Here is a 27,799-nt window from a genome sequence, read left to right on the forward strand (position 1 = left end):
ACAGGCTACAATGAGGCTAAAAACAGAGTTCAAATGACGTTTTTCCAAACAACTTTTTATGTCGGGGCTTCAGGACACTTGGATCACTACGGACAAGCAGTATGGAGATATTTCGTGGTTTCAATTACGTGTTTTTGGACGTTTTAATCTGGGGCACCGTCGTGCTGCTACCCACTCTCCCCTGGGATCTCCGCAAGTGATGTGAGGACTCTAAAACTTCACCTGAGCCTCCCTCGGCATGAGGGTGAGTAGATAATGCCTGAATTTTCATTTTTGGGTGCATTATCCCTTTAATATGTGGGTGCAGTAGTATTAAGCTATTATCAGTAACATGAAGTGATAGTAAAGTAAATGTCTTCTCCCAGGATAAGGGTGCTTAAGACAGAATTTATATGGTACATTTATGTGTACATAATCCTTAATCATAAATGCATTATCCAATTATTATCAGACATGCACATTTTGGGCAACTAAATGAGTTATTTTCAGTCCTATCAAGTAGAAGACAGTGACAGACAGACAGCCAATATTAGGGGTAAAATTAAAGGACCAGTGTATAGGATTTAGTGGCATCTAGTTGTAAAGTTGCAGGTTGCAACCAAGTTCTTGGCTTTCAATGCATGATAGTCCTCCACGAACATTTTCATCATGTCACCTCTCATCAGCGAAAATGAAACATAGATTTTGTCTTAGTTATCATTATAAAGATCTATTTTTCAAATTCCCACTGCCTTCAGTTGAAGTAAAAATGTGAAAGGCCCTTTCTAGAGCCAGTGTTTGGTTTGTCCATTCTGGGCTGCTGTAGAAACATAGCGACAAAGCACAACAGGTCAGAGGGTCCGTCCCAAGTCTCTTAAATTACTGCTAGTTATTGTTGTTTATTAAATAGCGATGATGTGAAGGTAATGAAGGAGACTCCAATGACACTGTCTTGCTTGCATAAGGTTTATTACAAGAAGTACAGCATCTATCAAGCATCCAGGATGCTTGGAGAGGTTCTCAGCCAATGTGAACTGCTCTGAATAACAGCTCAATTTACCCTGCATATATAGGTCGGTTGTTTTGATGAACTTTGAGACAAAATGTGACAAGTGACAGAGAGACAATCTAGATGGAATCCAACCTTTCATCTTACTTATCTATCCTTGACCTGGGCCATAATAAAATCTTGACCTGGGCCCCTAACTGATCATATAAGACCCCGGTCATCACATAACATGTGGCACGTCAGATACTACATTATCTTACCTAGCCGACTTTGCTAGCTGTTTAGCCCCTCCCACCTAGGAAAAAATGCGAGGAGCTAGCGCTAGGAGAGATGAGCGAGCATTATCGGTTTAAGAGACATGAGACGTCCTTTCCACTGAAGCGTCACGTGAAGCGACGTCCATTCCTGATGACGGTGGCACAGCTGGATCTGCTGCATAACGGAGCCAGCGTTTGGCGTACATCCCAAGTCACATTATATTCGCTGATCAAAGCCGTTCCGTTTCATTGCAAAGAATGCATGTAACAGGTACACTTGCGCTGTTTCTCCGCCATCTCGTTCAAATGAGCCAGATGTAGGGGGCGGGTATTTATACGTCATGGCGTTCAGCTGAAAAACTCTTCCGGATAGGAAGCTCTCGACCATCCTAGCTCGTAGCTGCTTAAAGCTTGCTGCTCGCTGCACAAGTAAGAGACTTGGGACGGCCTAGAAGAAGGCAGACCTCGAACGACTTCCGGTTCAAGTGAGGAGCTAGCAGTAGCACTATAAAAATAAGAGACTTGGGACGGACCCAGAGGCCGTTTACACGTGGCCGGTTATTTTCATAAACGGACATTTCACCGTCTCCGTTTTCAAAAAGATCTTCGTTTACACTTACCCATGTACCTGTAGGTAGCAGTGTAACGAGAACCTCAAGCCTTCCATGTATCCATTGTCACCATAGCAACATAGGTCGCACTTTTGACACAGGCGCAAGTTCCGGCGCATACTGTGACGTCGGCTGCCTATAACTCCGTTTATCTCCGTTTATCTCAGTTTACATGCAAACGCGCAACCGGAGTTTTCCAAAATCTCCACTCTGGCCGGAGTTTTTAGAAAGACTTGTTTTCAGAGGAGAAATCTCCTTTTGCGTGTAAACGAAGGGCACAAACGAAGGAAGATGTCTCCGTTTATCAAAATCACCGTGTACGTGTAAACGGCCTCCCAGAGTCTAAAAAACACACCCACCAAAGCGGAAAACAGTCACTACCACAATATGCAACCAAAGCACTCCACTCCACTCCACTCCACTCCACTCCACTCCACTCCTTTAAGTGGCTCTCCACACCTGGAGCTAATCAGCCAAGGGAGAGAGAGAGGGAACAGCTATTTTTATACACACTTTAACTATGTTCTTGCAGTTTATTTAGAGGTTTACTGCTTTCCCCTTCACATTTTGCTATATTTATACATGTAATATGAGTGCAAGCTGTGTATCAGAAACTGCAGAAACCTCTATCACCCTACTGGACAAGGACCAACAGTTCTGATTTACATCAGACTGAAATTTTAAACTATTTGTCTCTCTTACAGCACACATTTTGACATGTCACAGCAGGAAAAGCACAGGTATAAATAACATAAGTAATGATAGCTGGTAGCTATTTAGCTGCTTTATTTTCATTATTATTGTCATTAGTAACACCTGCACTTTGCCTGCTGTGATATGTCAAAAATGTCCTCTGGGAAAACATCTATAGATCAAACAAAACGTTCAGGCTGTGAGGCAGTAATTGCTGTTCTTGCAAGGTTTGTGGCCTGAAGCAATTAACAACACAACATACTACCATGAGTCTGTGGAAGCTGGTGGGTTTCTAACATGAAAACTTGCTGTACACAGTATCAGTTTCAGTATGTAGTGTCATCCAAGTCATTAGGAGAGCTCTGTTTGGACATTAAGGGACAAAGCAGAGTTTTATTTCACAATACAGAGACAAATCCCTCATAAAAGATGCACACTGTATCCATTACAGGTGTTTGACTGAACGCTTTACCATCCAATCGCCACCTTATATGCACAAATCAGAGGCAGAATGAGAGCAAGCACACAGAAATTTGTAGTTTTGTCTCTTTTTTTTTTAATCAGATTAAACACAAACAACACAAATACAAGTCACCCACCCCCCACCCTCGGAAATGAACAATACCAAAAAAAAAAAGAAAAAAGGAGAAGACAAAAACAAACAAACAAACAAACAAAAAATGCTCTTATAGGCAGTATGACTGGCAAGAAGTTCAGCACCAACTACAGAATGGATGTCGGTGCATAGGCATATAGTACAAGTACACACATGTTGTTTGTCTAACCCATGTAATTTTGTCTTTTTAATATACATTTTCTATCATACATACTGTACATACCACATCCTATCATCCATCCATCCATCCATTTTCATCCGCTTATCCAGGGCTGGGTCACAGGGGCAGCAGGCCAAGCAAAGCACCCCAGACATCCCTCTCCCCAGCAACGCTTTCCAGCTCCACCTGGGGGACCCCAAGGCGTTCCCAGGCCAGACAAGATATGTAATCCCTCCAGGGTATTCTGGATCTGCCCTGGGTCCGGCCTCCTACCAGTGGGACGTGCCCAGAACACCTCTAATGGGAGGTGCCCATGAGGCATCCTGATCAGATGCCCGAACCACCTCAAGTGACCCCTTTCAACGCTAAGGAGCAGCGGCTCTACTCTGAGCTCCCTCCGGATGTGCAAGCTCGTTACCCTATCTCTAAGGCTGAGCCCAGCCACGCCACGTAGGAAATTCAGTTCGGCAGCTTGTATCGGCGACCCTGAGATACTTGAACTACAGAGAACCATGGCCTTAGATTTGGAGGTGCTGACTCTCGTCCCGACTGCTTCATTACTTACTTACTTAATCTTCTTCTTCCTGGGTGAGAAATAAGGTTTCGACGACTCGACGCCATTCATCTCGGTGTTGTGCTACTTTCTGTGCCTTTCCCCATGTAAGCTTCATTTCTTTCAGCTCCCCTTCAACTCTTCTCCGCCAGGTGTTCTTTGGCCGCCCAGACTTACGTTTTCCAGGTGGTGTCCATCGTAATGCTACCTTCGGTATACACTCCTTGTCCACTCTTAGGACATGGCCTAGCCACCTGAGTCGCCAGTATTTTAAATCAAGGACCACATCTCTGCATCCTGTTTTGCCGTACAGGCCAGAAGATTCGGCAGATTTTTCTCAGGCACCCATTGTTGAAGGCACTGATTTTATTCATGTCTCCTTTCACCACTCGTCAGCATCCTGAGCCGTACATAAGGACAGATTTCACATTGCCGTTGTAGCACAAAGCTGCTTCATGCTCAGCTGCAAACCGCCCCAGTGCATGCTGGAGGTCACGGTGTAATGAAGCCAACAGAACCACATCATCTGCGAAAAGCCCATCAATTATATTAAATTGACACAGAAAGATGTGACAAGCAGCTTCAATCCCATTTTCCTTCTTACTTTGGGTGCAGTGTAGGAAACACATTTCAAAGAGCATTCTACATTGGCTTTTTAAATTTTTTTTTTTAACATATTAACTGACTAACTAATACTAACTAAGAGAACCTTTAATATTTTTAAGCATCCATGTGTGTAAGTTTGCACTCCTGACGTAAAATTAAACTTTATACAGTCAGGAAACATCTTAATAATGCAATGCTACACCTACAACCCGCTATGTGGAAAACGTATAGCCCAGTGGGTGTCTGACTGTCCCTCCCTTTGTCTCGCGCTCTCTCCCTCCTCTCCCCTCTCTCATACACGCGCGCGCAGGCACGCACGTGAGCACCTGCCTAAAAGCTGCGTCAGAGGGGGAAAAAAAGGACATTCAAATAGTCAGTGAGTACTTAGTGTGGTGAGTATAACAGCCATTGTGTTTTGGATAAGCCGGTGGTGGAAACGCTCCGCAGCACACAGGCTGTCAGCTGTGTGTTAGCACCGGGTCGCAGACTTCAAACTAACTATTGGGCATGTCGCGCATGACCGCTTCATCACTGCCACCTTGTTGATTCATGTCACCATGAGCCTGCCGAGCAAAGCATCAGAGAGAAGGTTAGTGCGACATTATCCTGTAAATTTGTGGTCAAAAAGTTACATTTTTGTAGTTTCACACAATATATTTGCATCATTTTGTACAGTCTTAAGTGTCCTATATTCATTTCGCCTACTAGCCTTTAAAGGGTTAACTGAATTCATGCAGCCTACCTATTATTTGAAGTTTAATGTGTTCATTTTTGTCAGGTAAAATTCACTAAAAGTTATGTTTCTATGTATCGTAGTTAAACACCGGAAACTGTCTGACACCTGCATAAAAAAGGCAGAACTCAATGTGTTTAATATAAGACAAATCAAACATGTGTCCAGAAGGTGTCAGTGTAGTTTATGCAAAAAGTTGCACCCATGGAAAAGGCTGAGCTGTGCCTGTCTATAAGAGGAAAACAGCTCACAAATTCAAATCATCTAAACATTTTGCTTTTTAATACCCTTCTCACCTCAGTCAAGGTCAAGAGCAGCAGGGGTAACATTAGCTGCTTGTATAAAAGATTTATTTTTGAACCCCGAAGTAACATTGGCATCATTGAATTACAGTTCCATGCATAATATTATGTAATGTTCCTTTATGTGCAGTCATATTAAGATCAAGATTTTTCCTCTGGACAGATTTGGCTCCAAGAACAAACTGGAAAAGCTATTAAAGGAGAGAAAAGGCACCTTTCCACTGCTGATCAAGGTAGGAGGATAGAGATTTACTGCTGATAAACGCATCATGTGTTTTCTTGGCCGTGTTTTTGTGTCTCTAAGCAACCCCTGCAGTGTTGATGTGGAGGTCATTAAATAAATGTTATTCAGGTGATTGTGTGCACTCAGCGGACGTGATTTATTAGAGAACATACTCTTCCTTGTGATGTTCTTGGCCCGGCACCACTGAACCATCTGAGAGGGGGTGCCCTGTTCCTTTTTGCAAATGTTGGGAGAGCACATCATCCCAACCCTGTGCCATTATAACGCCTATCTGAGGTCTTTGGCACTGAAACTCCCTGGGTTATCCTCGTCGTCTCCTCTTCCTGGAAAGTTCCACAACTTTCAGCTCTGCCCTACAAGGACACATTCACGCAGCAGTGGACCGATTTACCCCCTCCCTCCCTGCACGGAGGGATTAGAGTGTTTCAAAGCCCCTCGGACCTCCCTCGCTGAGCTCCTATAGGACACTTTTGTACTCACTGTTGATTAAACTGTGAATACAGTTTGGTCCTTTTTGCCATAAGGGCGGACACATCAGTGGAGCAGGGATGACTAAATCCCTTTGATGTGGAACTTTGTGCACGACCTCACTGCTCTTTTAAAGCTACCTGGGCTCAGGTTTATTCAGGCTCCGTTTATAACAGAGTTTGATTGGAAAATGAATAGGGAGGAAACACAATGTAGGTAATGTGAATATGGGGCGTGAAGGACATCAGATTCAGATAATAGAAATGAATGAATGGCTCCTTTTTGTGTGTATGCACGTGCATGTGTGCGTGTGTCAAGGGGAGTGGGGGGTGGCTGACAGGAGGATGAGTCATAGCAACAGTTTGCATCATGGTCATTGTTAGAAAAAATTAGAATCATAAACCAAAACTTTATTGTTCATGTAGAGTATTGCATACTGCAGGGTGTGTCGGCCAAACTCTGTCATGCTTAATTCCATCACGATCCTTGTATTTGCTTTGATCTCAGCACTTAAAGAAAGCACTCTCACATAGATATTCTCATTAATTAGCAATGGCACTGCCAAAAGATTGTTAAGTCAAAAGACACTCCTGACAAGAAAGCTGAAAATCTTTGAACATCAGTGAGAAAATGGAAAGAGCTGCGTCTGAGGCATCATTTGAAGCTGTTAGGAGTTATGCTGTGAGTGGACTCTCCATGCTCAGGGTGTCAGTTCAAAAGATTCTGTCTTTCTCGAAGTTGGGATATCAATAGAGAGCATTTGCGTCATTACAAAGTACAGACGCAAGCAGCTGCTCTCAGCAGATTCAGCGTAGCCCTTCAAGACGTGCAATGCCCTGAGACTGTAGCAGGCAGTGTGTTTTCATGTTTATAGCTTTTGCACGATATGACTCATTACTGACGTCCACTTTCTAAGCCTTCTTTTGAGACATTTAAGCCCTCTTTTTACATCAGGGAGGACCATCAGATCCCTCCAATAATGTGGTACATTATACCGCATGTGATTATTCTGGGGGGTTTGTCCACTCACTGAAGGCTAATCTTGAAGCTTTGTGCCAAACTATTAATACTGTAGTAGGTCTGTAGCACTGACGTATTGGAGCCTTTATGTGGGATTACACTTTCTAACGTCAGGGTTCTTGAATCTGATGATTATTTTCTCAACTAATGTGTTGAATATTAGCACATAGATAATGTCTGTCACAGTCTGTCACCAAGACGATGTTTTCAGCAGTCCCAAACCCCAAAGATGTTCAGTTTACAGTGATATAAAATAGAGAAAAACAATCTGATAGTCTAAGTGGAGAAGCTGGAATTAGAGAATGGTTGATGCTTTTGCTTAAACAACGACATAAACGATCGACTATGAATCAAGCTCTACCTGCAGCACTATACAAAAACAATGTCAATACACTCTGAGATCATGACCTTGATCCTTTTTTGTGCACTTCATGACCTGCTTTAGAGTATTGTTTATCAGGGCAGACCTACTGTATGCACCTGGCCGAGCCTTTACCCCCACAGACTGTGGAATAGGGAGCGTGCCTCCCCATTATTCTGATGAACCCTGCCCCTGATAGGGTTTCTCATCACAGCTTTGTCCTTTGTTGACACCGGACCTCCTGAATTAAAGGCGGTCATTTAGAAGGAGAGGGAGAGCTCACTTCTGCTGAATTACACACTGATATCAGTGTCAGCGAGCACAGGGTTCACACTGCCACACACACTGTGTATATAAATGATATTATAACCAATATAATGCTATACTTTTAGTCACCTCTCTGTTTCTGCATGTGTGTGCATAAGATTGTGCCATCATGTGTGCAGTTTAAATTGAGCACATGTTTGCAAGCATTCATGTGCACCAACAGAAAGGCCTTTGGCGTGTCATCAGCACCGTCACATGGCCCATGCTCCTCAACATGTGAATCTCCATGTGGCACTGAAATAGAGCCACGCATAGCAGCATACTCTCCGCTGTGGATGACTGTTATTCCTCCCACTGGTGCACACAAGACTGTGAAAGCCTGGACTGCGTTTGGCCTTATGCTGCCAAGGCAGAGCCCACTTGTGCTGCTATGTCACAGCTGCAGGTTTCCATGGTGAGGAGGTGCTCCAGTGAGGACAGCTGGACTGAGGCACTCCCCAAGTCTGATAAACATTAATTGGATTTTACAAAGAATGCCGGGTAAACAGCCACCCAGGGAGTTTTGTTAATGAGTGCCTGGCTTGGTTGCGTGAAGTGTCTGTTTTCCTTTAACGGTGAGTCATGCAATGCAAGGATGCTAAACAGGGAATGCCAACGTCCTCCCCCGTCGCACCCTCTCTTTCCATCTCCATAGGCTCAGAGGCATTGTTGTGTAATAATATGTGAGGTCTTATCTAAAACATTGTTACATAACAAGATTGGGTGTTCTTACCTTGTTAGGCTCACAGATTTCTTCATACATAATAATATAAAAATAATAATAATAATTCATTTTGGAGTTAATTTGCAAATAGTAGCCCAGGCTATTATTTGCTTAAATCACTGAACTCAACAGGCGTATATATGGGACAGGCTTTTATTTCCTTTTACACAAAAGTGTTGCTCAGCAAAGACCCTTATGCATTAAAGGAATATGAATAAATTACAGGGTAATCAAGGAAAGGACTTATACTCTGACTTAATGACAGCTTCAGAGGAAGGGTGTCACCACTTCTGTCTTCGTCATGCTGGAAAATCTGAATGAATTATGGTCTTCTCTGATGCTCATGACTTAAGTAAAATGAAATCAGCCAAGCTAACGATGTGTAGCATTACTATATTGATAAGAGTTCAAACATTTTATTTGTATGTGAGTTCTAAACAACTTAAATTAGCTCAAGTGGGTAGTCAACAATCTGGTTTTATACATCCAAAGAACTTGTGTAAAAATAACTGCTTGGCAACCAGACCAGGCGTCTAATAGGGACAGGCCTTTATTTGTCAAAACATGTACCAGGCTAGTAAAAGGGAGTGGGCGTTTAATTGTGACCTGGCTTTTAATTGAAGTTTTACGGTACTGCCAACACTGTGTGCAAATGGTGAAACTAAGATTACCAGTTATACTAGCAACACCCAACTGTCCACCAGTATCGTTAGACATTGATATTTGGTTGAATTTAGGTTGTGACATCTGGTGAACAAAATTCAGTGAATGACAACATCTAATGTCAATGTCAATTCGATGTAGAATACTTACAGTAGATGACTGATATTTTGTTTGTTTTAAGTTGTGTTGTTAAGTAACCAAAATACAACATCTTCCTAATGTCTCATGACAACATCATTTTCATGTAGTATAACATTTAGTCTTAAGTAACGGAGAACTCAACCCAGCGTCTGCAAAACATCATAATGTTAACATCCCCACAACATAAAATTCTAACGTTGGAGGACATTTTAAATATTGTTAATCTGATTTTTATTCCAACCAAAATTTATCGTCTGCTCGATGTAAGAGTCCGAAGTCTTTTTGACATTGACTGGCATTCAGTGACAGCTGGGTAATATCAGCATAAATAAAATTAGCCCTGTTGTGGGATTTATATGGTTTGGGAAAAAATGAATTAGAAAAGTTGGAAAGAAAGATCAGTTTGCCAGTTAATTGTAGAAGTAGTTGAAGTTGAGACATTTAATTTTACATCCACCAGAGCTTGTGGTGTTTAAAGGGAAGGTTTACCCTAAATCCAAAAATACATATTTCCCTCTGACCTGTAGTGCTATTTATCAATCAACATTGTTTTGGTTTGAGTTATGGAGTGTTGAAGATATTCTGTTCTTGTCAAGTCTTCATGTGAGCGCTGACGGTCACCTCTTACAGCCCAAGACAAATTTCCCACATGTGGGGCAATAACGTTAATCTTATTTTATCTTATTTTACCGGTATATCTGTTGTAGAGATGTCTGCCTTCTGTCCATTATAATGGGACTAGATGGCACTCAGCTTGTGGTGCTCAAAGTGCCAAAAAATACATTTGAAATACTCAACATCAGTGTCTCTTTCCTGAAAGGCCTGGTAACTCAAGATAATCCACAGACCTTGATGTGAGCAGTTTCATGTAGGAACTATTTTCCTATTACCAAACTGCATCCACCAACTGTATTACTGCGCAGAAGGAAGTGTGCATCTACTCAAGAGGCTCATGCTTGTGACAGCATGAGATGGAAACATTAATGTCATCCTGAGCTGTAACATTAGCTAGCTCAGTGGTGCTTGGTGAGCTAGCAGTAGATGCACACTTCCTTCTGTGTGGTGATACAGTTGATGGCTGTAGTTCGGTATTAAGAAATGGTTCCTATAAAACAGCTCACAACAATGTGTTTTTGTTTTTTTTTTGTCGCTTTGAGCACCACAAGCCGAGTGCCATCTAGTTTCATTATATCGGAGATAAGGCAGACATCTCTACAACCGATATCACCAACATTTGGCATCTCACACTAAAACAATCTAGACCAATGAATAGAAATACAGGTAAGAGGAAAAATGTGTTTTTGATTTTGGGATGAACCGTCCCTGTAAAGGTCATATAAAGTGATTTAACAACTATTATTGTCATACATATTTATATTACATTTTATAAAGACTGATAATTATGTTACATAATTGTGATCACAATAATCAGGATTAACTGTGCAGTCATGCCTGTGTTGGTCCCACAGGCCAGAGTGTGTCAGTATATACCTGTAGCATCTCTTGAATGAGAAAGGCCTGAATGCCAGTTCGGAAGATTACACCTGAGCCTCGGATAATAAGAATCTAAGACGGGATCTCCTTTACAGACTGTGTTTTGGTGACACTGTGTGGAACAGTATAGCCTCTTGTATTTGGCACCCAAAGACAACAAGCATTTCAGTCCTCATTGTCTACATCTGCCAAACTTGTCGTCAGATTAAATCCTGCAATTTGCGCTAATTGTTACAGTTTGAAGGCAGTGTATTGTGTTTGTCAGTCTAGCTCGGACACGGGGTCTTTTGTGTCCAGGTGGCGACAAAAGCGGATCGCCTTGCGAGGTTGTTGTGGAAGGTGACAGCAGAGTCAGTGCTTATGGGGTCAAAAGGACGAACAACGCTCATCTTACCTGGATGACAAAGCTCACCTCTGCCCATCACCCCTGTAGGAGCGAGGGCAGGCGAATGTTTTCAGAGGGCAGGGTGGGGTGACACAGGCAGTGACTCGCTGTCACTTAGCTGGTTTTAGCAATGACATTAAGATTTGACGAAAGTAAAAAGAGACGGGCGAATTCTTGGACAGTCAAAAATGGAAAATGAGATGTGGTGACTTGCGTTGCCTAGAGGTTTTGGTTCATTGGGTGCAACATCAGAGCCATCTGAGGGCGAGGTGTGTGGCCCCAGAGATGCCAGGCCATCATCACTCACACATGCCTGGCTGCACGAGCGCACCTCCTCCATCCTCAGGTTCTCAAACCTGGCAGGGCAGAGTCTGGGGCATTCAGGTCAACACCCGCACTGCACATGATAGGGGCTGAATCCTGCTGTGTAGTGGGCATATTTAGCACATAAACCTGTGACACACACATTTTGATTATGGAGGTAAACACCCAAGCTTGAGAAATCTCACACACATGCACCTGCGCAGTGTTTACGCAACACCTGCCTCAGATGTCTCGCAAGTGGGCCAATTATTTCATCTGATCGGCTATATTGAAATAACAGTCAGGTACTGCAGCGTGAGCAGAGCCAGACATGGGGCCCTGGGTCGGGTCTCGCTCCAGGGATGGGAAGCAGCAGATCTTAGATGAAAGAATGATTAATGAGGTAAGGCTTCCACAGCTGAGCAGTTTGGAGAGAATACAGCTGATGATGTTGCTCTGAAAAATATAAATGGTGGTGTTTTAAGTAGAGGTTGTATTGGTAGCAATTGAAGAAGTTTCCTACCTGTACCCTGTTTAAGTACTGAGTATTTTTTTTAATATTTTGTCTTGGTATTTGAACTGCAAAACTGTGGTACCAACATGGGTACATGACCAAAACTGGTCAGGACATCAGTCAACTTTTTTTACATCCATCATCAGACATCGACGAAAATAATGACAGTAAGAATTTCAAGTATTCTTTTACTAAACATTTAGATCACTGTGTTTCTTTACTACCGTGTCTTGTGAAAGCAGCCATTATATCTGGCACAGTAATTATATCCCCTTACCCGTGTTCTTTCATTTCTAATTTTAATGCCAGTGTCACACACAGAGAAAGCTCTCCTCTCCCTGTGCGCTAGGAAAAGAGAACTGCTTTGCAAAAAAATTCAATCAAGACAAGGGAAAAAAGAAAACGCTGTATCAGTGACATTTTTCCAGGTCATGTTTCTTTGAAGGCTGTCTCTCTATTCGGGTGCAGAGATGGTGAGATTGCAAATAATTTGAGTACTGAGTACTGACTGATTTAAGGACAGAATTATACAGTATGGCTGCATGAAAGTTGATGAAGGTTTGTTTTTGGTGATGCTGCACAGGATGACCATAAACGTGACCCTCAGTCATTAAGTGGTGATGGTCCATCATGTTGTTTAGACAACTGAGTGCAGGATTAGGTTTGTCTGTATGTTAGATTAGCCTCAAAAGTGAGGGATTAATATTTCAGACTTACAGTCGAATTTTTTTGCGACAGTCTGGGTCTTTGTCTGATAAAGAAGACAGACGGGAAGCTCTTGTATGTCTGTTTATCTGTTTTGTGGTTATTACAGTACATAAATTGATGCGTCATGTATTATGAAGCTTGAGAGGTTTATGTGTACTTGTTAAGTAGGTGATCTCGACGGGCCGGCACAGTTGTCACAAATATGAAGCAGTAGGTCAGTGTCTGCCTCAGTCAGCTACCCTACACAAACACACCCAGAAATACACAAATGTTGTTATGAGTTATGGGGAATATTTGTCTATGACAGTGCATGTGACAGAAACAGTGTCGACAAAGGCAAAGGATCTCCGTGAGAAGCACAAATATTTACAAATTAAAATAGAATGAAGACAAGCAACAACATACATTTTTAAAAATCAGTGTTATTTATTGACTTTTTGCGGCTTCCTGTTGTGATAATGAATAATAATATTATTGTTCCGCAGATTTATGTTATCCAAATTAACAATTTCATGCATGCAGTGATTAAAAACTAGTCATTTAGGGTTTTTTTGTTACATACATGAAGAGTTTGCTTACATTTAATGCAATTGGTCCGACTTCTCTTGTTCAATTAATCGTTTCCACTTTATGGTTGAGTTCACCTACTGTATATAGTCCAGTCCTACTTGGTTCAGCCCTCATATTTTCCATGCAGTTACAGTATGTGCCATCAAAACACATCTTTCCATCGCCCTCTGCTCTTTCACATAAACAGTATGTACGTATCACTGAGGAGCCGACCCCCCACACAGCACATATCAGGACAGAATGTTCCTGATTGAAGCCGCGCAGCAAACACAGACTGTGACCGAGGCATTAGCCCATTCAGACCCTGACAGAGCTTTGCTGCAATCAGACAGTGGCTTGTGTCACTGTTGCTGGACACAAGATGAATTAAGGAGTTTGTTTTTTTGTCTCACCCTCTTCACTATGGTGAAGTGAGCCTCTCCACATGGCTAATGGGATTTGGCTTGGCCTGAGCCCCGCTTAATTTTCAGCTGTGTCCACCACAATCACACATGCACGGTTATACTTGAATAAAGAAACACGCACACACTCAGAATCGCTCAGTCCTTTTGATAGAGAATGAGGATAATCAGGCAAACATTGAGAATATGACATGATTGTAATTACTTTGCAATAATAACAGCTTATTAGATGTTATTTTAAAGGCTGGTTGTTCATCATCTACATTTGTTACAGTAGTTGAGTCAGTCGCCCCTGTGGGATTGAAACTAAGTAGACATCACCTTTTTACAGCAGAGGTTTCAGTTTGGGGTTTATATACACTATATTCATGTCCACAGTTAGTTTAAATAGATAGAAAACTTTAACTCAACCATGACTTAATGTAATGTGTGATTAAAGGGGAGTGTTCCTTTAAGTCTTGGTCCACTGAATGTCCATTCATAGTTAGCTGGATGAAGACTAAGGGAACATCCTGTGAAAACACTTTACTCTGCACCTTCTTGCTGACAAATCTCTATTGCCAAGCACCATTAACACATCAAAAGTAAGCTGCAGTTGAGCCTATAATTGTCTGTATACCTGCGAGTGTGTCTAAGCGTATGCGCTTGTGTCAACTTGTGAACTCGACCCATATCTCACATGGTGACATGCTGTCACTGAGAAGCCTGCTGTGCGTCTAAAACTGCAGATGCTGCAGCAGTCCACCTGCCAGCCAGGTCAAACTACCCACAGCGCTCTCTGCCAAATGCAAGGAGACTCTGATACTGTCTATTTTGGCTGGCGGCTCACCTCGCTTCAGTTTGCCTCGTCTGGCACCTGGCGGCGATTAGCCAGGGCCCAACAGAATGTAAGGCACCGGGTTATGGCGCTCTAAGAGGAAGCCATTTGGCCCCGCTTTGACTGAGTCTCATCTGGCCTGGTGTAGCCTATCCAACCACCTGCTGCTCATTCTACCCAGATCCAGCCTGATAGTGCAAACACGTGGGAAAGATGTGGCCCTGGGAGGCCAACAGCCGGTCAGATGACACTATTATGGTTGGGATTAGAGCCATGGATTAAACGGTGTAAATTGAAAAACCCCAAAACGCGTGGGAAGAAAAGAGATACAGCAGCTACCACTCTGTGTCATATAAGCATCGAGAATGGCTGACAGGGCAGTAATGAAATACAGTAGCCTGGTGCTTCATGCTACAGAAATAGCAACATTTTTCCTGTCACCAACACAAGGTGATGAAGAGATTTTATTTTTGGTAGAGGGGCAGGATTTATAGCAGGTACTTGTAGTCACTAAGAGGACATGTCCTTTGATATGAAAACATGTAAAATGAAATGCTGCACTGTGACTTGATGTCACAGATGGTACTCAAACACCTTTTTACTTCCTGTAGTAATTCATTTAATCATCCACAATGAATAAAGAAATACAAAGATGTAATTACAACACTTTGTTTCCCAGTATGAAGCCACTGTTCTCTCGTCCTGCTGTGGACTCTGCAGTTCCCTGCTGCGGTGTGCAGCAGGCAGAAGGCCAGGGGCAGTCAGGGTGTGGTGGGATAAGCTTTCACCCACGCACTATTTGTCAGCAAGGCTGTAGCATGCCGCAGGGGTTTGTGGCAGCAGCACAAGCAGGTGGAGAATGGTAGAAGCTATGACGGGGGAGAGGGGGAGTTGACAGACCCTCTAGCGGTGTCTCCAAGATACAGTGGCAAGTGAGAAGGGAAAGGAAAGTCGCGGATGTCTGCTGAACCACATGGGAGGCCTATTAGAGCTGCACCTCCTCCCTGTCTGACTTCCTCAGCCCCGTGAAGAGCCCACCGGGGAGGATGATGGGCTTCTGTATCTACAGTACCTCTCTCTCTCTTATGTCCCACAGCCCCCCCCCTCCCCTTTCCCAACCTGAACTCCCAGAGGCCTCCTTTACAGGAAGCAAAGTGCCAGGCCCCTGCTGCTGTGTCTCCGGCTCAGGATGGGTCCCTTGTTGAGTCCCATCCATACGTCACTGGCAGCGGTGAAGACAGAGAGCACTCCCTCACTGATTATAGCAACAGCACAAAGCAACAGCATCCTCTCACTGTCTGTCTGCAGCCTGCCTCTCTACTCTGTCTGTATCCTGGAGCAAAGATTTTTTTGTTGGAACCTGATAAGGAAGAAAACAAAGGGGCACTGAGGTCTCAGCAACGAGAATGTAACCTTATATGAATATGATGCAGAGTCCAGAGTGTAGGGGGGAGTTATGAAGAACCACAAGGAGTTCTGCGCTAAGACGTCATTCATATTTTCAGGATTCTGTACACATCTAAAGAAGACAATGGAAAGCCTGCGTAACTGAACTTCACAGCATCAGAGCTCTTGTTAAGTTCAAGAAGAATTTTATTCTCTCAAATGGAGTAACACCATGACTTACAGTCTCTAAACTTAACTCAGGAGGAAATGCAGGCCTGGCATCATCATCATCATATCCTTCATTTTCCTTCTGAGGGTGTCTGATCTGATCTCTGACCTGCTGAGTAACTACCCCCCCCTCAGGCTGGAAATGGTGTCTCGAGGCTGAGGTGGGCTTCAGGGTATGGTTGTGGCAGCATGGGGGAGATGTGCTATGTGGGAAGACTGCTGTGGTTTTAGCCTCCTCCAGGGCTGCTGCTGGGGCAGGAACAGGAGGGTCCAACCTGAGGTATGTATATATGGAGAACAACAACAGAGGAAACCCAGGACATCAGACAACTATTTGTTTCCATTTTTTCCATCCGCCCACACCTGAATCCTATCTACATGCCCACGCTCACACTCTTTCTTTCTCCTTCTTTTGTTTTTTATTTCCTGCTCCGCGCACTTTTGTCTCTATTTTCAGAATCGCTCACTGGCAGCACAGTCCTCCTTGTTTGGGCTTATGTCAGGCAAACATAAACTGTGACACTTTGTTTCATTTATGGTTGCCATGGTGAGATATACTGTATCTGCATTGTTGTGCTCACCATTGCGTTGTCACCTGGGTGACAAAAAGCACACAGCATATTATAATGACTCTCCCAGGTGAACTGTGGCAAGTTTACAGTGGCTGACTTTCCTGAGGTTTAATGATGTATTATTTGAACTCTGCTACATGCTGATGATACTGTATAACAGCTCAGAGCTAGAGCATGACTTGCACTTTTCATTTTCTCTGCATGCTACATTATTAAAGGAATAGTTTGACTTTTTTTTAAAACAGGCTCATTGTTTTCTTACAAAGAGTTACAGTAGATAAGAATATTGATACCACTCTCAAACTGTATCTGCACACTAAAGATGAAGCTACAGCCAGCAGCCAGTTAGTTTAGCTTAGCAGAAAGACTGGAAACAGGGGAAAAACATGGATGTATGAAGACAGCTGTATACAACATTGAAAGCAGAGTCCCATTCATTCCAATGAAAGTTGCTCAGTGGCACATAAAGCTTGCCAAGTATTATATTAGCCTCATCTTCTGTATTGTAGGGCCCATAGAGTAAGCACACCAGAGACTTTGACTAGCCGAGCTGGCTAACTTCTGGTTTAGCCCTGTGCTAACTTGAGTGGGGATAGAATTATTCTAGGCTTTAGAAATGTTACTTGACCCGCCAAAAAATCTAATTCTGGTAGTAAAACAAATAATTTTGCGGGGGGTTGTGATGCTAAAAAATGTCTGCTGATTTACAGACGTCTCTTTCACAGTGCAAGACTATTGGACAAAGTCTTAGCAGGCTCAATGGCATCACATGATGGACCTGGAAGTTGTAATTTCACAGTTTGGCCACTATGTCAGATTGGCTACAAAGCCTGGCACTGTTCCTGTGGGCTGGGGGAAACAGCTACCGTGACTCTGTCCCACATTGAGTGCGGTTACATGATGGCTTCTCATTCAGAATGAAATAAATCTGAATGAAATCATTTGGAATTAAAGTCTTTCCAGGTAGGTTACATGGGAAATATTCATTCCGAATGAGGGTTTACACGGGAGATCAGTTCAATCGCCTTTTAATCGCCTGTATTCGGGTCCGCACAAGGTTTGGGGCAGGGGAGGTTTCTGATTGGATAGGGGGTGGGGCGGATGTTACGTGTTTATGTTTACCGGAAGAAAACACTGTAGTCCTTGTTCCGGATAACAAGATGCTTGACGACGCCATTCTTAAAGCCTTTTTCGGGCTTGTTTCGCTTGAAGCAGCAGTACGACAACAACTTTGTTCTGCTAATGCTTCGTCTGTTGAGGATGAGAAGGGAGGTAGAAGGTCGAAGAAGGGAGATAGAAGACCGTGCTGTGGCGAATGGAAACCGGTGAGTGCAATGAGTCCGACTGCTCTACCTCAGCCCGTTGGTATGCGCGCTATATACGTCATCGCACGAGAAGGGCAAGGAAACGAGCATGCACAGAAAGACTGGAATGAACTTAAAGAGGAATGAGTGTATACAAGTGCGAGAAATTCTTTCATTCTGAATTAGAAACAGAAAATTCCAGCCCCTTACATCGGATTGAATTTTCAATCGCATTGGCCATTTTCATTCCGAATTAGGTGTAATTTTCAATCGCATTGGCCATTTTCATTCCGAATTAGGTGTTTACAAGATCACTTTTAATCGGAATGAACTTTCATTCCGAATGAAAAGGGAATTAAACTGTCCATGTAAACGTACTCAGTATAATAGTAACTAGATACTGGACCTCAGATGGCACCTATTAAGTCAAATAGAATTGCTCGCCTGGTACATAGGCTAAATAAAGTTTATAGTTTTCGGGTTTACTTCTGCGATATGTAGCCCACTGAATTAGTGCAATAGTGTTTCTCCCTCTGGCCCTGCCTGTGAGTTTCTACTCAGCTTATACATCACAGATTTTTTTGCCTCAAGGAAAGTTTTACAAATACAAGACCTTCATGGATCAAAAATTCACAACAGAAAGAGACATAGTTGACCTTGTTTCCAGTTTGAGGTGTTCCTTTAATACTTTTACAGATGTCTCCTCTACAATAGTGCTCTATGGGGAAAATGCTTTTGCTGCAATACCGTGACTGACCTGGAAAAACATTGGCAGCAAGGCTGAGCTGCGTTCCTGGGGGCCTGGCTCAGTCCAAAGGGGAAAAAAATCTAGCTAATTTTATTATCATCATCATAAATTAGCCAGAAAACCAACGGACACGCTGGGAAATTACTGATCCTGGCCAAGAAATATCCTCATAAAGCCACAACTTATTGATTTTACACTCCAATTTCTGTACAGATTAAACAAACAAGTTATAATGTGTTAATTTGTGAGCTTTAGAAGCGATGTTAGTCAGATTTTGTTACCACTGGACAGAGCCAGGGTAGCTGTATCTCCCTGTATCCAGTCTTTATGCTAAGCTTAACAGTATAGCTTCATATTTAGCATACAGTACAGACATAAGACTGATACTGTCATTTAACTCTAGGCAAGAAAACAAATAACTGTATTTCACAAAATGACAAACTATTCATTTAAATGAAATATTTCTGTGGTTCTTCTTTCCTATCACGCTGCAGTGTGGAGATAAAATTAGATGCAAAGTAATGCGTGATTCAGAGTTTTACAAACAAATATTCAGTCTGTTCTGTTCTGCTTCAGCTGTAATTTAGGTTGCAGCCCTTGTCGTTATTAATCAGGCCAGGTTTAAAGGAGCCTCTCATTTCTGAGAGTGTACCCAGTCGTCCTCTTGTTGTCCCTCTGTTTCCTCATCCTCTTGAAGGTCCACTCCACCAGCAGGGGCCGATCCTGAAATCTGGCATCAGTTCTTGTTTGTTAGCAGCACCTTGCACATGTCTGCTCTAGTTCCAGTGATTTAACTTTGTGTTTTTATTGTGTGGTTAAATCTTAAGTGCAACAACTGATTAGGGAATAGGAGAATAGATTAGGAGAGTGGAATAAGGAGGGCAGGTAAAGCTTCCTCGAAAGCTGTTCATCCTGTCCTGAGGCTGATTACTGAAGTGGCCACCGCTGTTGCATAACAGCTGTCATATAATCATATTCATCTCATGTACTTGTTCTGGGCTCCTTATTGCATCGGGCAAGTTGTCTCCCTCAGTAGTGATTAGTCATTACAAAACAATTGTTTACATCACGACAGCAGCATGGTGTTACTGCTGTAATGCTTGTTTCTCTTGTTGCAAGCAGGTTGAGAAGAGTCAACAACCCTCTGATGAAGTCTGAAGCCTGTCTGTCAACTCTGTTGTATGACTCATGAGAATATAGTGGTCAGTTTGTTTGTTTCTTTGTTTGTTTTCTGACAGTGTAATATTTCAGAGGTGTCTTGGCAGAGATTATATCACATGGCCCTTCTGTCCTGCACTCTTCCTTTCATGGATGTTGGCTCTGCTGTGATTTTGGCCAGGACCCTCCACTGTATGAGAAGAGATTTAAATCTCAAGAGACCATCCTGGTTAAATAAGAGTTTCCTGCAGGCAGAGACTTCATTTGCAGTGGCCCATATCTGTATTTTCTGACAAGGGAAGCTACCCTCACAGTGTCTGTTTCTGCATTTTTAAAATTAAAAGCCTATGGAGGGTTTCAGCATTTAATTATTGTTGTCCACCTTTTAGCAAAAGAGGTCTAAAAGCAATATGTTCTGTGACACAGAGACATTTGAGAGCCCTGGTCCGTGACGATATCTGAATGGAGCTAGCAGTGAATAAGGGTGCATATTCTTCAAAAGCTTTCCATTTGGTTTAAGTATTTAACATTTGTTCTTATTTTCAGCCATTATGACTGTTGTGTTTTTTATATGTTAGAATACTTAACAAAGAAATCCACATTTGTGTGATAGATGTTTTTCCCCTCCATAAACAGGTGGTGTAAAACCTAAAAACTACTCTGACCAGGTTCTCTAATACAATAACTAAGGATTAATCACACATTTATTAATGTCAAATAGGCTGTGAACACATTTAAATAGATGTATGGTTCAAAATTTGGTACACACACTTGTTATGAGGGGATTCTTACTCTGAGAGTCTAAATGTAAGGGTTAAACAACTACAAATCAGTTAATCTGGTGATACAATGTCATTTGTTTCCAACGCAGCCCGGTTTAAAAGACATATTCTATGATTATACTCTGTTCTCCTGTGATATATTACAGCTTGCAGAGTTAAAGCACTTGAGATAGCTGGCGTTCTGCTGGAAACGGGTCAAATTTGTTATTTGTTCATTTTAGAGAGGTTAGATTTTCAGGAGACTTGCACGCACTCCACGCTTCTCACAGTTTGTGAGAGAGCACAGCGAGCTGTCTACATAACAGTACTGTAAATTGAGTGTTGCCACGACATGCGTGCGTCGGTGTGAACCCTCTCTCTATGTACAGCGTCGGTGTTGGAGAGCGCATCAGTCACACAGCATGGTGTAGGTGGACGACAGCAAACGGATAAAAACAAATCTATATCGGGAAAGCCCCAGCTGTCAGCGGCAGAAACCTGAACAGGTGGCTCCCTCCGTGTCTTAGCAGCCATACGCGTCAAGGCGCAGAGACCCTCAGCAGCTTGTCTCCGTCGCTAATCTCCTCTCTGACGACAGCGCATGTAGTCTGTGCGCGTAAAACCAGGAGTACGGCAGGTTGGGGTCGGTGGATCTGATCAGTCATCGGGATTGTACTCATCAGTGCACAACAGCATCCGGTCCTCTTCACGAAGTTGTGGAAAGCGCGTTTCGGTTTTGAGGCTGGACTGACAGAGTTGGATACAATGACTCTTTCTTGGATTTTATAATCTCTCTAACTGTGTTTGGATTGTCAAGCAGCTGTAAAGACTGACACTGATAACACAGCATGTTGCCAGAAATTAATAACAAGGTGAGACACTTTGATTCATTAATGGCTGGTTTAAGTAACCATTTCCCTTGTGACATTGATTTATGTTCATCATATGGTCAATTAGATTGTGGTTTTCCAATAATTGCAGGGCTGGTCTGCTTATCTAATCAATGAGAGAGTTTTTATATTGTTATTAGCATAACTCAACTCCCATAGCAACATTCCTCAAGTGAATTTGCTTTTCCATGGAATCATAATTTCGTTTGCCCAGATACAGGGCTTCATTCCAGGCTAATTCCATTTTGGGAAAAAAACCCTCCACAGGTATCCTTTTACAGCGACAAACTAAAATAAAAGTCTACCATTTACTGCACATTCTCGATTTGTCTTTATCGATCCGTGCAGAGAATGTGAAGTCACTTTGGAATTCTGTCCATTCCTCCTCTATCAGTTTTCCCACTTTAATGCTTATTCTGTAGTCCGCCCCCTTTCTCCTGACTGCGTGCCAAGTCATGATGAAAAATCTGATCCATTTCTATTTCAGTCGTTGTTTAGCCTACTTATATCAGTGTTTGTTGTGCTGACAGATTCTGTAAGTCTATATGCGTTCCGGTGTATTTTTCACACCTTACATGGAAAGTGTTGTAAATTTAACCCTCCTTGCCGTTTTGGGTTCCTCAAAGAATTTCAGATTTTTGTTTCTTTTTTTTTTACTGTTTTTAGCAACAAAAGTCATTAAATACTGGAATGTTTGCTTTGACAAATCGATTTGATCACATACATTGATCAGTGATCATCCTGCAGTCACATTTAACGCCAGCAGGAAACAGCAACTGACTGTGCATGTCTGACAGGTGATAGCGTGAGTGGGCACAGCTTTACAGTTTGTTGATGTTTACCCTCAGTTACTCTTGGTTTTATTGCTTTGCTGACCTTCTGACCAACTGACCCCTGAGGACCCAAAGCTGCTCTCACACCCCAGCTAGGAGGATCCTACCTCCAGCAAAGACCCTCAGTCACGCAGAGTCGGCTCTTGACTTCTTTTTCCTTGTCTTCACTTCCATTTATCTATTTATGTAACATCATGTTGGCACATTAAGAGCAAATGCCCTCTTTCATGTGTTAGTGCCAAGTGTAAATAAACTGCAGAAAACTGTATCATACAATAAAATGTATCTGTGTTTGAAGTATTGTGTCATTGTACAAACGAATCTTAGGCACAGATACTGACAGTGAGAAATATTAACCCCTGCTGTCTTGGATCCTTAGAAAATCACCTTATTTAGCTAATATTTTAATAACAGAGGTTAGACATTCAAAAATATGTGCACTTGGCACTTGGGCATATGTTATGATGTCACTGGGTTTCCACTGGCTAAGTGCTCATTAGCCAGGCTTACAGCACACCTTCACATGTGATGTTTCAGAAGCCACCCTGCCACAGTGACCTACATGGCTCCTGCTGTCACTCAGTGCTCCTGAGATTGTAACACGACCACATTATTGTATCATTATATCCTTCCTTGGCTATGTGCTGATGGCCCGTCTAACTAAAGAGATATATCGACTTCGGTGTGAAGAGCAAAGCCAGTGAGTGTTTGCAGGATGTGTTTAATTCAGTGGCCAGTAAGACTCAGAAGTTAAGAGGATACTGCAGTGACAGCTGAAGTTTTGCTTCTCAGTCATCCTCAGGTTAAGTGTAAGATTATGATTCGGGAGCTTTTTCCTATCCAGCACCTGTGAACAACACCCCACCCAGCCTGTCTCACTCCCTCCCTCCCCGACTGCCGGGCTGGCAGAGTGAGTTTAGCACATATTCCCAAATGGGGCTAAGCTTTATTTCACCCATATGGTGTTGGCCAACGCAGCTGCACGCTCACCCGCTGCTTAGTAAGGCACGTGTAAGCTGGCTTGGTGTCTGAGAAAATTGTGCCAAATTATTCCAAATGTGTGTGGTACTTTTTTTCTTTCTCAGTATATTCGGAACTCTAGCTTTATTACAACAGTTATCACTTCCCTTTAACACACTGAGGAAAGTGGATCTCCAGCTCGGAGGCACGTGTTCCCCCACTGCCAGACACATGGATACGCACATGTTCACACTCTCGCACAGACCAGCAGGTACACAGAGAATACTGGATTGCGAAAGGGTCGTTGTTGCTGGGTTTTTTGCAGAAGTAATCTATTTTAGGATCACAGTGCATTATTTTTGCCGGTCTCGCTGCAATCTCGCTCGGCTGCCCACGGGCTCTGTGTTTCTGCAGAGAGTGGAGAATCCAGGCAGCACGAAGACAAGAAGCAATTTCATCATTAGCATTATTCATTATTGTTTTATGACTGCTTTAATCCATCTCTTTTGGTGGAAACAAATAGGTGTAGATTTTGGGGGTGATGCAGTGGACATGCCTTCCTCAATGTTTAAATCATGTGTATTTGTCCCCCCAATAAAAACATGACAGTAGTAGAGGGCTTTTTTGGACAAAATAAAAGACATTTACAGTAAAATGATGCAGAAGAGTAACAAAATGGTGCATAAAAATTCACCAGAATGCAGGAAATTAAGTGTTTGATGCTCAAAATTTTCTAGTGGAGGACCCCCAAATCCCTCATTTTGTACCACCAATGTTGAAACAAAACCTACACCTTTATGTAAAGACATTCCCATATCTGACTTTGGAGTTGATGTGCATTGCGCTGTATGAAAACCATTGCAGTAGGGAAATATGCTCACCCTCTAAAAATAGGGGAAAATGTCCATATGTGACCACAGCTTTCTTTTGGTTTCTCATTTTGCAAACACATTTTATGAATTGCTCTCATTCCTCCCACAGACATCACGACCGGAGGCCTTCCCTCACCCTCACAGACTCCCAACAGAAGGCAGCCGTCTTGGAACAAACCGACCCTGCTCACAGGTCAGCAGCACCCCCCTTTGTAAAATCCAGAACATGTCTCAACAATGCCATCTTTCCCCGTTTACGTGAGGTGTACGTGAATTATTTTATCAACACCTAAAAACATTGCTCCTGTATATTGACATTTATTTACTCCTTAGACACACATGCATGTGGCTGCACACATCTGTCTGCACACATGTGGTTATGTGATGTAACACATCACAGATTTCCATTGATACAAGGTGCAGTTTATTTAAGCAGCATGCCCCCCGGTTACGTGCAGGCACGTAACTGTGTTTACTTCCTTTGCCTGTTGTGGCAGGTGCTCGCAACTATATTTAGCCCTATCTCTATGCGTCATAACCAAGTTGGCAGATCCTGCAGCAGCTCTTAACACGTGAAATGAAAATATCAGAACTATCTACTGTATGGATGGGAATGCTTTTTCTTCCCTGGATTGCTGTAAATTATTAACGTGAAAGAATTCATTATGTTGCTAATACAGCACATTGCTGAAGGCATGATAGCATGCAGAATGTGAGAGCTGCTCTGTTTTGAATTTTCCCACCTGAAATTTGACTTGATTTGCAGCTTAAAAAGGGGGGAAAAAAACGTGGTTTAAATATATTCTACCATGCCCCCATTGACACAGATACACATTCGCAGGATATGTCGTTTTTTTCCCAGAGAACTTGGCATAGGACAGAGGTCTAATTTTGCCCATCACTGCCAGGGCCGAGCCTTGCGAGGCTGTGACACATGTAATCATGCTCTCAGAGCAAGCAGCGTGGCAGCCAGTGAAAAGCAGGTTGCTGCTCCTCACCTCCCCCACAGAGCCATCACGGACAGACTCTGTCAGGACCCAGCCTCACAGGCTTTGTCCCCATTTCACTCTCAACCTGATCAGTAATTCCAGCCGCTACCCGCTGGGGGTCCTGGTCACCTGAACCTCCGCAGACGAAATGCATGTGAAAGGGATGTAGATCGTTAGCTGAGAACACGAAGCAAAACCGACAAGCTGCAGCCCGACGCAGACACACACTCATGAAAAAATGAAAGGGGCTGTAACAAGCTTGTAGCTACAGTGTAAAAAGAATAATGCATTTCGACTTCACACTTGCTGACCCACTCTGTCTGGATGCTATTGTTGTGTGTGTGAATGTGCTGTTCAGTATTTGTTATTCTGTTGTATTGAATCTCACAGCGGGTTAGTCCCTACAGAAAAGAAAAATCTTAAAAGCCTTCTAGCCGTGGAAGTTGGCCAATTTCTTTGTTGGTTTTCCTGAATATTCTCACTTTTTGCCAATTAAACTGCAGTCTGCCTCCATCAAGTCACACTGTTATAAAGTTTTGTTTTTCAGAGTTTGAAAAACCTGACTGAAAGAGCTTGTTGACTCCTTCATCTCGTCCTATATATTTTTGTCTCTGTTAAGTTTCTTTGCATATTGATGTTTCTATTAATGTGCATTTCTGTTATTCAAGGCTGTAAAATTAAAGCACCCCTCTGATTTACAGAAGTTTGGCCCTGGTGTAGGGACCCTGCCTCAGCTTGAGCCACCAGTGGTCCAGGTGGTGGTCAGCAATGCCAAAAACCAACACCAGCAATCGGACAACATCCTGCCCCAGATTGCCAACAAAGGGGGCCAAAACAACTATCAGACACACCAGGTGAGGCTATCATACACCAGCAGGCTCTAATGATTTTGCATTATAAAACCTCACGATGTTTCTGATGGGTAGAAAATGATTTTAGAATCAATATTTCTCTTCAGCGGGTTACATAACTCAAACATGAAAAACAACATAGTCGTGTCAGGGAAAACATTATGAGGGTCACACTGTAGTTGCTCAGTCTTTTCTTTGCTCACAATAACAAAGGGACTCTATGTTTTCTGTGTGTGTTTGTGGTACAGGATGAGAGGCCGAAGCCCACCCAGCAGTTCAGCATGCGGTTCGGGGCAGCAATGGATAAAGTGTCTGTCTCCCGTAACAGCAAGATTTTCAGCAACAAGCTGGAGAAAGAGAGGGCATATGAGGGTCAAAGGTTACCCATGTCCCCCATAGGTATGTTAGCATGGAGAAGAATACAATATAATATCTTTTGGGGGTGTTCCAACGCAAACATGTAACTAAGTAACAAATTTGATGCAGTAAAAATAGCATGCTGGCATCTAAGTCGATTCACAATCCTCTGCTCTTGGCAGAGGTGTAATCAATATGATAGTGAGTCATCCCACCCTCCTCCTCTCACTTCCTGTTGCAGAGGCACTGAAGAACTTCAAGGAGCGGCTGACGGAGTTTGAGCAGGAGGAAATCATGGACTACGCAGAGATCTGGTTCCTGGGTCTGGGCTCTCAGAAGATCGAGGGTTCCCAGGGCGCACCGCAGAACTCTGGATATGATGACGAGCACGGGAGCTACGTGAGGGTAAGATGGGTGGTCCGTCACAATGACCATTAAGTCTTCCTTGTCACTTAAGCCAAGTGCATTCACAATGTTTGTGGTTGAAACTTGAGCCTGACACACAAACTTTGAAACAAACATCATGAAAAAAGATACATACAAGCATCTGCACTAAAATAGTTGTTTTGCAACTTCCAAGTCTTACATGTCAACATTCTCAGATTACTTGAAAGCTCCAACAAGTTTCCTAAACAGCTGCTGAGGTCAGCTTTGAAAAAGAAAAGACGACTAAATATACACTATGATGAATTTTACGCTGTATCTGTAACAAATCTGTAGTAACTTGGTTTTCATAAATTGCCACCAAGAAAGGGAACTGACACAATAGCTACCAGAATTAAATCTGAAACATAGGGTATAAATCATTACGTGGTCAGCAGTGGTGTCAATAATAAACTTTTTTATAGTTCTTTGAAAGGCCCCTTGATTATTTGGAGCATCTGTCAGCCCCATTTAAAAGCACATCCACATGCATGCAATTGTACACAGATGTGAGATCAAAATAATGTAAAGCCTGGGTCTTCAACAGGGGGTCCGTGACCCCTAGGAGGTCCTCAGGGTTACTGCAGGGGGTCTGCCAAATTATTGTTTGGTAATTCAACTTCTGTTTTGTGATGTTTATTTTTTCCCCAAATTAAAATACATTTCAACATCAATCCAACATATTATTAGCAAATAAAAATTGTCTTGGTCATAAAAAAGCTGAGTAGCACAGTACGCGACATTAATGATAGGCTAACTGTTACCAATGAATCCTTGGGCAAACATGTTAGCCAGCTAACGCTAACTCGCTGGGCGGCATTAACTACAC

General features: G+C 42.7%; 1 protein-coding gene across 2 annotated transcripts in view; it reads left to right on the plus strand.

Moving 5' to 3' along the window:
* The first annotated feature begins 4,943 nt into the window (after positions 1-4,943).
* dyrk4 (dual-specificity tyrosine-(Y)-phosphorylation regulated kinase 4) overlaps positions 4,944-27,799 on the plus strand; it is a 30,537-nt gene continuing 7,681 nt past the window's right edge. Inside the window, exons 1-6 of one of the 2 annotated variants that reach the window (XM_050073198.1) lie at positions 4,944-5,073; positions 5,683-5,752; positions 24,460-24,543; positions 26,041-26,193; positions 26,439-26,589; positions 26,789-26,952. In XM_050073198.1, coding sequence (XP_049929155.1) covers positions 5,042-5,073; positions 5,683-5,752; positions 24,460-24,543; positions 26,041-26,193; positions 26,439-26,589; positions 26,789-26,952 — 654 coding nt within the window. In that variant the 5' untranslated portion in view covers positions 4,944-5,041. Of the gene's footprint in view, positions 5,074-5,682; positions 5,753-21,393; positions 21,668-24,459; positions 24,544-26,040; positions 26,194-26,438; positions 26,590-26,788; positions 26,953-27,799 lie in introns of those variants that run through there. The other variant, XM_050073199.1, reaches the window with a different exon arrangement.

Source organism: Epinephelus moara, chromosome 20, assembly GCF_006386435.1.
Source record: "Epinephelus moara isolate mb chromosome 20, YSFRI_EMoa_1.0, whole genome shotgun sequence".
Lineage (NCBI taxonomy): Eukaryota > Metazoa > Chordata > Actinopteri > Perciformes > Serranidae > Epinephelus > Epinephelus moara.